At 39.5% G+C, this 14,529-nt stretch overlaps 1 protein-coding gene across 2 annotated transcripts in view; it reads right to left on the bottom strand.

Moving 5' to 3' along the window:
- CARD11 (caspase recruitment domain family member 11) overlaps positions 1 to 14,529 on the bottom strand; it is a 2,459,919-nt gene that overhangs the window by 751,708 nt on the left and 1,693,682 nt on the right. For both annotated transcript variants that reach the window (XM_044089102.1, XM_044089103.1), the window contains one exon: positions 10,854 to 10,957. In XM_044089102.1, the coding sequence (XP_043945037.1) occupies positions 10,854 to 10,957 (104 nt within the window). The remainder of the gene's footprint in view (positions 1 to 10,853; positions 10,958 to 14,529) is intronic.

Here is a 14,529-nt window from a genome sequence, read left to right as displayed (position 1 = left end):
AAAGTTGTATGAGCAAGAACTAAATGGTCAGTGTATGAGGGAGGTTGGAGTTGCTTTTATTTAACAGTCTACACATGTTGCTTACTTTTAATTAGCAATATATGCTAAAAATAATGCTACTTAGTATCTCTCCACATTTGGTAGTACTATCCTTTGGTAATCTCATCTTCAGATCTGATACTAACTTCTATTCTGTCCAATACAAGTCTGAAAACCAATGTTTTTTTTTTTTTTGAAGGGACAGATCAAATATTCATGTAACTGATGAATTTAAAATAAAATGCAGAAAATATCCGATTTGAGATTGACAAATAAGTTATTTTTTGACATCCTATTCAATGTCTTATACTTTGGAAGCTCTTCAAGTTGAATTGGGGAGGAAGTTTGAAAAATGATATGGCACTCAAGTAAATCCTCATTCGGTCTGGTACACAGCCTTATGATAATCAAAGATCTGGATTTGCTGACAATTTTTTAAAAAACATTCTCCTGCTTTTATTGAACTTCAAACTGCTGTCCCAGCATATACCCTAGTAAATATGGAAATGGTGTAAATCCAAAGCAGATGTGCAGCTTAGCAACACAGTGGAAAGTTTACCCACGGCTGTGCTAACAATACAGGTGGTACATACATAACACTGAATAGGGTCCTAAGTTTATGAATAATGGCAACTCTCTTTCTTTGGGAAATACTCAGGTCATGTCATGTGCTCAGATGTTCTCACAGAGAAGGACTGAACATCTTACATCACATTAGCACCTAAAAACTCTAGAGATGATTAGATGCTGTGTTTTGTTGTATTTCTATAGCTTAAAAACAATGAAAACACTAATTATTCACTGTAATATGCCACTTGCCCCAAAGAAGAAATCAGCTCTGTACATACATGCAATTGCTTGTCCTCAAGATCTCTAGTGGCTGTATGATGGAATGATTACTACCCCTATCATGAAACAATAAGCTTGGACTTTGGACAGGTCCTAAGTCATGGTGAGGCAATCATCAGCTGAGAAAACAATAGATATTCTGGTTTGAAAAGCAATCCAAACAGCATGGCAAAAAGTTAAAACAAAACATGGTGGTACTAACATTAAAAAGAACGGTGGTGCTTTCAAGAAGAAAAATTCCTGAACACTACTGTCTTTCAAGAGTCATAAGGATGTGACAGAAATTTGTAAGGAAAGACAGGACTTAAGACCTAGAGAGAGAGAGAGAGAGAGAGAGAGAGATTTAAAAATGAATCCTTCTAGCTGTGGGTAGAAGAACACAATAGCAAAATCTGGACTCTTTCAGTTTATGTGCTGTGGAAGAAATTCCACAACCAGTTTTAAGCTCATCTCGCCTCAACATGCACACGCCACGTGTACTGTGCTGTGTTGAAGAGTCATGAACCACAGTACAGTAAACAGGAAAATCTACTTAACACCTTCATGAACTAAAAGGGAGTCAAATGTAAAATAAGTACTACCTAATTATAAAATGCCAGCTATACTGCTTTTGGTATAAGACCTTCTTTGTTTAGTAGAATATAAATAGAACATATATCTAATTTAATAAACATTGCAGCTAGCTTAGAGCACTATAATTTTACTGCTAGTGATATTTTTTCATCCAATTATAATTTAAAGATATCTTTCTCTAAAGATACAAATGTGGTCAATTCAAATTTGCTGCAAATTTTTGGAAGGTCTGCTACCACAACATGTTACCTTAACAGAGTTTGTTAACAACATAATGATAGACAATAAAGCAATATAAAAGGGGTGCCAAACACTTTGGTGATCTAGACACTAATGTACAACCACTAGTGTGTGACCGCAGAATTTTGCTATGAATGAGACTGTGGGAACTCAGCGTGTGGAGGCAGACTTCCCTTAAAGAGACAACAACAGCAGTGCTCAGCTGAGCTGCTGAGAAGAGAGGAGAAAAGGCACCCCAAAGGACCACCAAGCTCGCTTGTCCCCTGCCGCCCAAATCTTGCTGGGGAATAGAGGAACACTTGCAATTCATGGGCAGGAATGAACGGGCTGTAGCCTCACAATACCCATCTGCCACTGCTGCAGAATGAAAGGGCCAGCTAGTTGCAAGTAAATGAATAATTGTGAGAATTAGTAAAATGGCCTATATCAGACTCTTTGCAGCCATTAACCAGGCCACAGGGGCAAGGGTAACTATAATATATGTGAATAGTTTAGAACAGCAAAACAGCCAGAATGCTTTTGGGAGGTGGTAGAAGTTCCCTGAGTAAAACCATGCAGACAGAGTGAAAACAAATAAATCCATGAAGACTGACATGAAGTCAAATCAGATACTGAACTCTGGAGCTGTGAGGCAGAGGTAATATAACTGAGCTACCACGTTGTCTGACATGAGAAACTTTCTTATTTTTGTACCCACACCACTGCCTAGAGCCATTGCATCTGAGAAGCGCCCTTAAGTGTACTTAAGTCATTTGCTCCTTTTGTAGTTACATACCTTTTCACCTGCTTTGTGCAGTTATCAAACAATCAATGAGCAGAGAAGTAAAAACAAAATAAAATACTTAAACCATCTATTCTTTCTGAAGTGAGATTCCATCTCTCCTTTGTGTAGTTACCACCTGTAAAGCAGAGAACCTAGCATGACAAAGGGAGAATATGGGACAGAGAGGATAAAGCCCTCACAAAAGAGTACAGTCAGAACTGGACAAATAACATAGGAAGGTACTCATACAACAACAAATAAATAAGTGAATTATTGTATTCACTTTCTAACTGGGATAACCCACTAGGCAGAATTACCTCTTTTCAAGCACAAATTACGAGCACTGTCTGGTTAACTAACTTGTTCACAGAAGGAAAACAGAGACTGAGAGAGTCAAACCCAGGACACTGGCAGCTCTCAGTCTTAACATTCTGTGTTAAATGGTCACAAACATGTACAGTACACTGTGAGACGTCAAGAGAAAAATTTAAATCCTTGCTGTGTCAAAGTGCAGGTCTCAGTGTTGCATTATATTACTATCCAAACTCCCTCTTTTGTCTGCAGAAGGACAGCAGCTAACAGTGGAGTCAACTGAACCCTCATTCTCTAGAAAATAGTTATTTACTGACTTGCTGTCATCATCTTTTACTAGCTAGTGGGCAGCTTTGCACTGTTGTCTTTCAGTAATAATATACAGCTAACCAACAACATATCCAAAATCCCTCTTACAAAATACATTTTAGAATAATTACGAGAAAGGATGTTTCCATCCCGCGGTGGTGGTGCTGCGGTAGCGTTGTCACCTCACAATAAGACGCTGTCTGGTTCGATTCTCAGCTAGAGCGTCTTCTGCGTGGAGACATGCGTGAATGGGCGCACCTTCGTTGAAGGTTGTGCATCAGGCCTGGCAAGCCGGTACATAAAAATCAACTGCCAATCATTAGCGGACCGGAGTTCTGCTGTGGCGACCCCTAACCGGGAAAAGCCGAAAGACACAAACAAATGAGAAAGGATGTTTCCCCGTTATGGAAATCCACAGGATTTTGTCCTGGGGTAATAGTAATCTCAAACCCTTAAGAGTCAATATGAGGGAGTCAAAAATCATTTATTTAATTATGAGAATGTTGGTACTCCTACCTGCCCCAAAGCTGCTTCCACTACAAAAAGTCATTTGATGTGTCCCTACCAGTAATACAGAATTAATAAACATAAGATGGAATAATCCATTTTAATGTCAAAGAATGTTAAGTGTGTTTGCTAATACCATTAAAGGATGCTAGTATATCTAATGGTTAGCTAAACGTATATCTAATGGTTACGTAAAGCTAACTATAAGTGACTCTTCAAGATGGTAACCTACAAGAGAAAAGACTGATTGTGAATATCAGTTCTATCTGTGCTCCCTGCAAGGAAATACAACAAAGATCTGCATTTTAACTAAAAAGTAGGAAATAAGACATACCCGTAGCAGATGGCAATAGGTCTTAACCCTTACATCAAGGTTCTTAAAAATTCTCAGCTGTGCATACTGCTCATTGTGAAAACCATTAACGAGCATATAATTAATGCTTCCCAATGCAAGCATATACCCTACCATCAATATCTTTCAACTCGATGTATTTACACATTTGATTATGGGGGCTTGTGCTCACTAAAAGAATACAGAGCATAAGCAACATGTCCCCTGCACATCACCTGAAGGCCCTATCCCTGTGCAACATGTCCCCTGCACATCACCTGAAGGCCCTATCCCTGCGCAACATGTCCCCTGCACATCACCTGAAGGCTCTATCCCTGCACAACATGTCCCCTGCACATCACCTGAAGGCCCTATCCCTGCACAACATGTCCCCTGCACATCACCTGAAGGTCCTATCCCTGCGCAACATGTACCCTGCACATCACCTGAAGGCTCTATCCCTGTGCAACATGTCCCCTGCACATCACCTGAAGGCCCTATCCCTGCATTCTGTCTCCTACAGGCTGCTGACAGCAGATCTATGTCTGGTATACAAGTCTTTGTCAGACCCCACACTGATGGACCTCCTGCATATCAGCAAAACAAACAGCACAAGAATTACCCATTCTAAAGAATTAAACCTTGCCTGTGATATAAATAGAACTTGCTGGAGAGATTGGTATGCATCCCAGAGACTACCCCTTTTCTGGAACAGGCACCCCATCCATGTAAAGCAGAGTTCCTCCCTAACCCAATTAAAGCGAACCTTTGATAATTGGATAGAGAACAGGAAATTCATCCTTGGTTTGTCATCTATGTCTCTAATGGACACAGGTAGCCTGTAAATGGTTCATCTCCCAGGCCCCTAATTGTAAATGTTTCATCTTCCAAGACCCTGCTTACACTTATCAAGGGTATGAGAACTTGTCAGAGATTAGTGATGCAAGGCTAGGCTTAAAAACGCCCTTGTGGTTGTTGGCCTAGTTAACACGTATGGACCTATTCAGATTACTTTTATATTTTAATTAAATAAATTAAATTACTAAAAGTGAAGTGTATTACTATTACATTAAAGCCTCACTTCTACTGCATGATTCTGTACAACTAGAAGACAATAAACTAATTAAATATCAGTAGGGAGTGAAGGATTACTGCGGTGGTGGTGCTGCGGTAGCGTTGTCGCCTCATAGCAAGATGTTGTCCCGTTCAATTCTCAGCTAGAGCATCTTCTGTGTGGAGGCATACGTGAATGGGGCGTGCCTTTGTTGAAGGTTGTGTGTCAGGGCTGGTAACCCGGTACGTAAAAATCCACTACCAATCATTAGTGGACCGGAGTTCCGCTGAGGCGACCCCTAACCGGGAAAAGCCGAAAGACACAAACAAACAAAGGGAGTGAAGGATTGCCCTTGGCATGGAAGCATTATATGAATAATATGAATATAAACAGTGTTGCATATAATTTGTTACTTAACATTTTTTTGTGCTACACAAGATAAGTACAGGTGTGTATAACATTTGTAACTGTGAACATGTTAATGTAGTTTGTTTTCATTTATGTACACAAGTTTTCCTATGTTAGAAGTGATAATTCAATAAAGTTGTTTAACAAAAGGAAAAAGAAAAACATCTGTAAAATGGGTAGAATACCCTCCCATGAGAGACTCAAAAGGTTTTAGAAAATGTGGACAAATGTATAGGAGTCCAGGTCCTAGCCAGTCTTCTAAACAACATCTCAGGGAAAACTATGGTCCATCCTTTGAGCATTAAAGGGGACCCTTGAACCAGTCCTACAAGAAACTCTAAACCATATTCTTCTTGAATTTAGAAATGCAGAAAAGAGAATATCCAAATGGTATGTGAATGTAGGTCACTTCTACAGACAGTAACAAGAATGTAGATCCAAACTGCATGAGTGGCAGAAGAGAAACTGGGAGGGGTGCTCGGAGCACAACCTTCTCCTGTGCTCAGTGTACTACATCATCATCATTTGCATCTTCATGGGAGACCATCGGTACCCAAATAAGGAAACTGGCTGAAGTAAGATGCCAAATTCTGACAGGTAGAGAGGATAAACCCAACCACAAGCCCCAGCACAGAGGGTCCTAGATGTCAGATTGGTATTCATTAAGAAGATAATGTTGATCGTGTTGGGTCACCACTGCCCATCCATAACTCTCTTCCAAATTAGCAATCCATACGACAGAAATGTGAAGCAATATCATGTACTACCTGTAAGGCTGGGCTTATCTATTAGATATGAAGCAGGATATTGTTCCAGACTTTTTATTCTTTGTTATTGTAAGGTGGAAAAAATACTAGTGGTGGTCCATGGGCTAAACAGGTGGAGAATAGAGAACTTAGTTGGTAGTTGTTTCTGAATGCCAACACTTTACCAGGTGTCAATTCCTATCTTAAAAATGCATTCATATGAAGTGTATCTAAATTGTTTTGATAGTTACTAAGAAAACATTATTTTTAAATAGTTTTTTATGAAGTTTATGATGTATTTTAACTATGTTTAGTATGTTGTCTATATTAGACTACTATGGCCTTAAGAAACATGTTGACTGCTATTTAATAACTGGCAGAGTTTTTAAATGTATGTAGTTAATTGTTCTGAAGAAGTTCCAGAATTTATGGAATGAAAACACTTAACCTGTTTTGGAATAAATGCTTGCGTGGTTTATATTGTGTTTCCTGGGGTGTTAGTTCATTTTTCACTTTGCATTGCTTTTGACGTGTGTTTTTTGGTTATATTGTTCCAAAGTGCAATTCCAAATGGGAAAGCCAATGAGTGCAACAGCATTAGGTACGGATAAGGCATGCTGTACTCACAACATGTCAAAATGGTAAAACCATGGGAAGAAGAAAAGACAGAAAAGTGACCTTTCTGGACTGGGCATAGACAGGGTGACTGTGAATATGGCAGGATGACCACCTTTCTTTTATATTAGCATCATCTACTACTCTGCTAATGATGGAATTGACTCAGCCCAGATGAAACCCCCCAGCTACATCTGCCCTTAGTGCAGAGAGCAATGCAAATAGACTTCAAAATTGTGTGCCCCTTCCTGGCACTGTTCAGAATTTTCTATTGTTCCCTGGCTCACGAGCGCATAAACAAGTGGCCTACACTCCATGGCATAACATACTGGCTGGGGGGATACATTCAGCCTCTGTGCAACTTTTTTTCTCCTGGTCTTGTGGCTTGGATCTTCATTACAATGACTAACAAAGCAAAGCTCCTGCTAGAGATGCCTGAAATATGAAACCCTTTCAACAGATCCTGCATTACAAGGGCTGTTTTTTCAGGCTTCAGGAATGTAATCAGTATACAGGCCTTAATAAAAGGACTTAAGACAATGTTCAAATAGGCCATATTTAGCAGTGATAATCAGGCAACTTAGTTTGCTATCCAGCCTATGGAGGAGGTGTTCTTTGTTTTTGAGAAGGCTGAGAGGATGTTTTCTGTGGAATGTTTAGAACAGTTATATATGTGGGTGGAGTAAATTTGTTAAGATATTAACTATTACTGTAGGCTCACAATGGGCAGCATTATTGTGGACAAGCTCCAAACATTGTTTGGCATGAGATTTTAACTTTCTCACATATTTAAAGAAAGATTTGTAGTATTTTTGGTTTTGGTGGCTATTTTAAATTCATATTTATTGCTAAGCTTCCTAATGGTGCCCTTAAGTGCATAACAAGTTTGCTAAATTGTGCTTTTACAGTAAGTAGAATAAGACTTCTTATAAGCATTAAGTAATTTATTTCTCTTGCTTTAAAATATATTTGTATGGTTATTCTACTATAAAGTTTTTTAATTTCTCCTAATATTTGATGCAGATAGAGGCTGCCTTTTCAATACAGCTATTTAAGTCGGAGTAGAAGTCAGAGACAGAGGCAGGGGCTTTAGCAATGCAATCCACTCAAGTAGGATCCCAGCGGAAATCCCCAAACACAGATATCTACAGGGTAAACTACCACCAGTTGAAAAGGAAAAAATACAATAAGTGGCCATATTTTGCAAAAAAGATTAAGGGTATTAGGGCTTCTTGTGGGGCAGTTAACTATTTGTACAAGGGAATTAGCATTAGTAATTTCCAGGAATTGTTGGACATTCCAGCCACAATGACAATGCAAGTATGCCAGTTTATTGATGGTGATTCCCATTACAAAGACTGTAGGTTTACTGGGGATTTCAGCTAAGGCATTAAAGTGAAACAGAGTGCACGAATGAGGAGTGTAGCTTGAATAATTACTGTCAGTAGGAGGTCATACCAGCTTTGTGAAACAGAAACACTAAAATCATTGCTTTTTTACTGATCTGTCAGGAACTTCGCCTGAGAATAAATAGACTGTGCTAGGAAGAAGTTCCCGCCATGGATTCTACTGGGACGAGGACCTGCCATCATACAAAGTTAATTGTTTAATCGCTGGGAAGCAGTTTTCATTTTCTCCTTATCTGTACATTAACTGCAAATTATTGATTAGCATGCAGAGGTGCTAGGGTAAACATCTGTTTGTAGGAAAAGCTTGCCCTTGCATATAATGGTCTTCATAAATTTCATTATTTTATGTTTTTATTTGTACTATTTGAAGATGTTAAACATGAATGCTATTTAGCAGTGTTTTAAGTGAGCTTATGAAAATTTTACTGTAGGAAACTCACATGTTCAGCATGTGATTGACTTCTCTGAGAAGGTTACTGAAGCAATGAATGAGAGCAAATTAGTACACATCACGTAACTAAACCTAACAAAGACATTTGGCACCATCCCACACTCCGGTAACGTAGATAACATCTTCCAACTAAATGTAAATCCATATGTACCTCATTGGATAGGAAATTGGATCACAAATAGATCCCAAAAAATTATGGTGGGTGGCTCTACGTCCTCCAAAAGAACTTCCACAAATGGTGTAGCTGTGGGTTCAGTCCTTGGGTCACTCTTCTTTGGCATTTATTTCTCAAAGATGAAAGCCAATGTTAATGGTTTATCACTGTCAAAGTTTGTAGACTGTAAACTTGGTATCATCAAAAACTCCCCAGAGGACACCAAAATCTTCCTAGAGGGCTTTTCCAAACAAATAAATGGTGTCAAAAACTACAGACTAAAACTAAATACCAAGAAACGTATTAGTGTATCCTTCAACAAGCATAACTTTCCTTGTAACTAACACATTGACAGCACACCTCTGAATGCTGATCACACAGTGAAGGATCTGGGTACCTCTGTAAAAAATGAACTGTCCTTTAATCATATTTTACCCTCTATTGTAAGGAAGCCCTTTTTCCTTACACAGCCTGCATTTAAAGGTATAGTGTCCAGGTACAGGGATGTAATCAATCATTCCACTATACTCTGCATGATTCTGCATGTGCCGAAGGAAACTTTTGTTGCATCCAGAGTGGCCACAATGCCTTTTCAATGAAAAAAATAAATCAAAGGCTCATATTACAAAGCATATGTAGACTAACTCAAAGCCTTACTCGGTATCATCCAGGCTACTAAGAGGTAACATCTGCCTCATGTATAGAGCCTCAAAAGATCCTGTCCTGTCAGACATATTACACATTTGCAAGTCCAGTCGTACTATGAACACTTGCCCAAGGGATCTCAATCTGATTTGCAAAAGAAATAGTACATGTTTCAGGGATAGGTATGTATCACACACATTACCTCTTCAGTGGAACCATCTTCCACTCAGCATAAATCAAAGTACTTCTCTTACTCTATTCAAATGCAACTTACATGAATGGATGGGGAACTGCAAATTTATGCCCAGTTTAACACCTGTGTCATTCACAAATAGGGGCAGCATGTAAATGCCTCAACATTTCCTTGTTCTGCCCTCCTGTGGGTTATTCATATGCAAATTATAAGGGTGAAAAACTGTAAAGAAAATGTAAGGCCAAGCTTCTTAAGCTCCTCACAGAGCAATAGACTAGTAAGTAACTATGAACCTATGAAGAGACTTTTATTGAAAACAGTGTTTCTGAGGTGTACTACCTGTCATTTTCATATGTTAAACGGGCTGACATGTTTGACTTATATACAGGTATGGTTTTAGTTTAGTAGTGTATCTGAGGAATGGTTAACTACGGTATAATGAGTTTTTGACAAAACATTCAACTGTTTGCTTCACTCAGTTGAGATTTCCTTGTATTCTTGTGTCCGCGTGTGTGTGTGCGCACTCATGCGTGCGTCCTCGTATGTGTGTCTGTTTTCCTGTCCTAAAGATTGTACTTTGTCTTGATGGCAGGGATTGAAATGAGATGCACAGAGATTGCGCCTGTTGTGTTATGTCTCATGCCTGAACATTAGACTAGCACAGAGATTGCGCCTGTTGTGTTATGTCTCATGCCTGAACATTAGACTAGCACAGAGATTGCGCCTGTTGTGTTATGTCATGATATCATGCCTGAACATTAGACTAGCACAGAGATTGCGCCTGTTGTGTTATGTCATGATATCATGCCTGAACATTAGACTAGCACAGAGATTGCGCCTGTTGTTTTATGTCATGATATCATGCCTGAACATTAGACTAGCACAGAGATTGCGCCTGTTGTGTTATGTCATGATATCATGCCTGAACATTAGACTATGCAGGTCATGAAGAGTAGAAGGCTAAACAACAGTCAGCCACTGTAGAAGGCCTCCATGCAGGTCATAAGATATGGTGAGCAAATTTATTACTTCTTCTGTATTCTAAAATATTCGCAAAGAAAAGGTCAATCCCCTTCCTTTTATCCTGTGTAACAAAGGAAAGCTTATTTCCATTTTATTAATCAGAACTGAACACAGTAATACAAGCAAGATACACAATTATGCTTTAGCAAGGGATAAGGACTATGTATCAAAATATATCACATGTGAGATAATAATGCACACCGTACTCAACCTATGAAGCAATATTAATCACCTCCGATGTGGTGCGTCCTCTTTGCACCGTCGTACAATGGAGTCTTGTGCAGGGGGTTCTGCTGTTGTCGACATAATACTGTAGTTGCGATTTCTCAGAGTTTGCTAAACATAAGCAAATAAAGAAACAGTACAGTGAAGGTGTACAACTTGAACATTTCTCACAAACTGATATGGTCTGTGTTGAGATATAAAATATGTAAGTCTTGACGTTTCATTTAAGAAAGTTTGCAGTACTTGTGTGATTAATTTTTAAGTGAAATTTAAATAACAACAATGTAGTACAAAATCACAACATACTGCTTAGATCATTGTATTTATTTATTTATTGGTGTTTGATTACTGGGAAAGTCCAATTGGGCAGAAGCCCATTTTCAGTGGAGGCCCAGGGAGAAAAGCTCCAAATTATTACAAAAGATTTTAAGAACACTAATTTTACAATCTTCAAAAATAAAACAAAAACATCTGCAGTTTAAATTAAAGGTAATTTAGTCTAATCTTCTTCTTCTTTCGGATTTTCCCGGTTAGGGGTCGCCACAGTGGATAACCTGTCCTCTCATGACTGGCAGTGAAGTTTTTACAGTGCCGAGTTGCCAGCCCAACGCCCAACCTTCCATGGAAGGCACACACACGCATGCACTCACGCCTAGGGACAATTTAGAGTATCCAATCCACCTACATCATGTCTTTGTGATGTGGGAGGAAACTGGAGCACCCGGAGGAAACCCACGCGTCCACAGGGAGGACATGCAGACTCTGCACAGAAGGCACCCCAGCCGAGGATCGAACCAGAGAACCACTTGCTGTGAGGCGACAATGCTAACCACTGCACCAACACGCTACCCTAAAAGCTAATTTAGTCTAAAACAAACAATAATACATAATCAGTGTGATAGCTTTTAATCCCTACCTGTATGCATAAATGTCATAAATGTTAATCCCAGTCTGCAAAGAGACAAAGTTTGGAATGAGTTTGCTTACACAAATATATTGAACAACCTGTTTATACTGGAGCTTACTAAAGGGTCCATCATGCCCCCTTGGCAGACTCCCAGTATAAATAGGTCATCCAACACAAGAAAGAAAATCCTACCCAAAAATAGGAACGGCTATGCCCAAAAGAAAAAAAAACTCCATCAGTCTCAACTAGCAATGCAGAAGACTAATTAAAGTCCACTAAAGGCCAACTTTGAGCCAAAATAGCCCCCCAGGCTAAGGATAACCATAAGGCATTTTTCAGTTGTGTACACAGCCTTAAAAGGAGCACCTAACATTGTGCAGAAGTAATAGTAACTGGAATTTCCTATATCAAACCAGGGGATATAGCAAATCTGCTGGTTTATAAATTTTGCTCCACTTTCACCCCACTATCATCCCCAGGAAACACCCTCTACTATCTCTCCCCCAACTATCAATCAAGAATAGGTCCTCACAATACTGTCCATAGCCAAAAACACTGCATCAGTGGGTCCTGATAATACCCAGGATACATCCTAAATAACTGAGGCCTATAAGAATCTGTACTAAACCACAGCCTCCAACAGGCTTTGTTCTTGGGGAATGGAGGACTGCAACAGTCATCCATCCACACAAAGACAGGCCATCAATAGACCCAGGGAACTACACACCCATAAGTTTGACTAACTTGATATCCAAGGCCATGGAAAGAATTATTGTGAACCTAATAAACAAAGGCATAGGAAATCTTCAAACAATGGACCCCTCCCAGTTTGGTTTTGTCAGAGGCAGGTCATACCTACTAAAATTGGTGGGCTTCTTTGAAATGGCCACTAGAGCCATTGGTGAGGGCAAAAAGGTACATACTGCCTGATTTGGCCTGGCAAAAGCATTTAACACAACGACTGACTTGGGTATTATAGACAAACTTACAAATGTAGGCATAAATCCCTATGTCATCCAATGGGTAGCCAAATAGGACACACAAAGTTAGGGTGGGGGAATCACAGTGTTCAGTACTGGGATCTCTCTTGTTGGGAATATACTTCTCTGAAGTCAAGACAAATGTAGAGGGCTTTTGGCTGACCAAATTCACTGGTGACTACAAGCTAAGTGCAATGAATGAACCACAAAAGGATGTAGATATCCTTGAGGAGGGTCTGACACAGACAAATAACTGGTGCCAGAACCATAGCCTAAAACACAATGCAAAAATACATAATTATAGATTGTGGAAGATACCACCCTACAAATTACAACCGCGATAGCACTCATCAAAGAGAAGACTCAGTGGTAAGCGACTTGGGAACTCACGTTGACAGTAATCTGAACTTTGATCACCATGTGTCCATGGTAGTGAGAAAATCCTTGTACATGGTGCAAGGGCATGATATCCCAATTTAAGGAGATCAGTATTCCACTGTACTCAGCTCTCATTAGAGCAATAATCAAGTACAATGTGTCCTCCAGCATGTGCCTGACCAGGAATGTGTAACAGCTGGAGTGGCCATAGAAATTCTTCTCTAAAAGAATACAGGGTCTAAATAATACATCTCATGTGGACCATCTCATAGCTGTATTTAATCTCTTACAGACTACTGAGGGGCGATCTATGCCTAACCTACAGGGCATTCGCCGATCCAGCCCTGATGGAGCTGCTACACATTTGCAAAAGAAACAGCACTAGAATTACCTGCTCTTAAGATTGAAACCTTGTCTGTGACATAAACAAAACATGTTAAAGGGGCAGGTATGTGTTTCAGAGATTACCTGCTATCTGGAACAAATATCCCCATCTATGTGAAACAGAGCTCTTCCCTAAATGCAGTTTGGACCAATGGATGGGAAATTGCAAATTCCCCCTGATTTCTCACCTATGACCCTTATGGATGGGGGCAGTTTGTAAATGCCTTAAGGGACAGTCATATACCAAAGCCACTCTAGCCCTTGGGCACTGATAATTTGAAAAAATGGGGCATGAATGGCTAGCCTTAAAAAGGCTCCACAGCCTTTAGCCTAGTAATCTCCTATGATTCTATAATCCTATTAACGTGAGAAAATAAAGAAATTGTGCTTCAGGTGCATCAAATCCATATAATTGCTGCAGCCAATATCTCTGTAGCTATCCCTTCCTCATCCTCTCTCCACATTGTCTTCCATTTGTTCAGGATAATCATGCCCCTCTGATAATCTCTATTCATCATCTTCATCATTCATTGTATTCTGTGTCCTTTGAGCTTATCTAGACAATTGCATCTTGGGGGAGATTTAAGTCTCTTGTTTTCTTCACTTAGTCTGCCTTCTCAAATAAGAACAAAACAGGCACTGGGCTATCACATCAGCTACTTTAGAAAGAAAAATTACTATTTGAGAGGCCACAGTATAAATAATCCTACCCTCTATAATGTCAATGACAAAATAAGGCCAAAACATTACAAGTAATTTGAAAGGTACCAGGATATTTAAGCATCTGTCTTCCTAGATTTAGGTGACTTAAGCAGAGAAAGTATGTGTGTGACCTCAATGTCCACAATGCACTACATAAAACTAAGGCTGTAAATATTATAGGAACAAATAGCTTCATAGGTGTTTACTAGGTTAACAACCACAAGGGCCTAGTAAATAGTTTCATAGGTGTTTACTACGCTAACAACCACAAGGGCCTTTTTAAGCCTAGCATGGGCTTGGGAGGTGAAACATTTACAAGCAGGGTCTGGGAG

The sequence above is a fragment of the Protopterus annectens genome, chromosome 12.part0, assembly GCF_019279795.1.
Source record: "Protopterus annectens isolate FY-2018-M chromosome 12.part0, PAN1.0, whole genome shotgun sequence".
Lineage (NCBI taxonomy): Eukaryota > Metazoa > Chordata > Ceratodontiformes > Protopteridae > Protopterus > Protopterus annectens.
The sequence above is the reverse complement of the archived record's forward strand: the minus strand, read 5'-3'. Positions and strand labels throughout refer to the sequence as shown.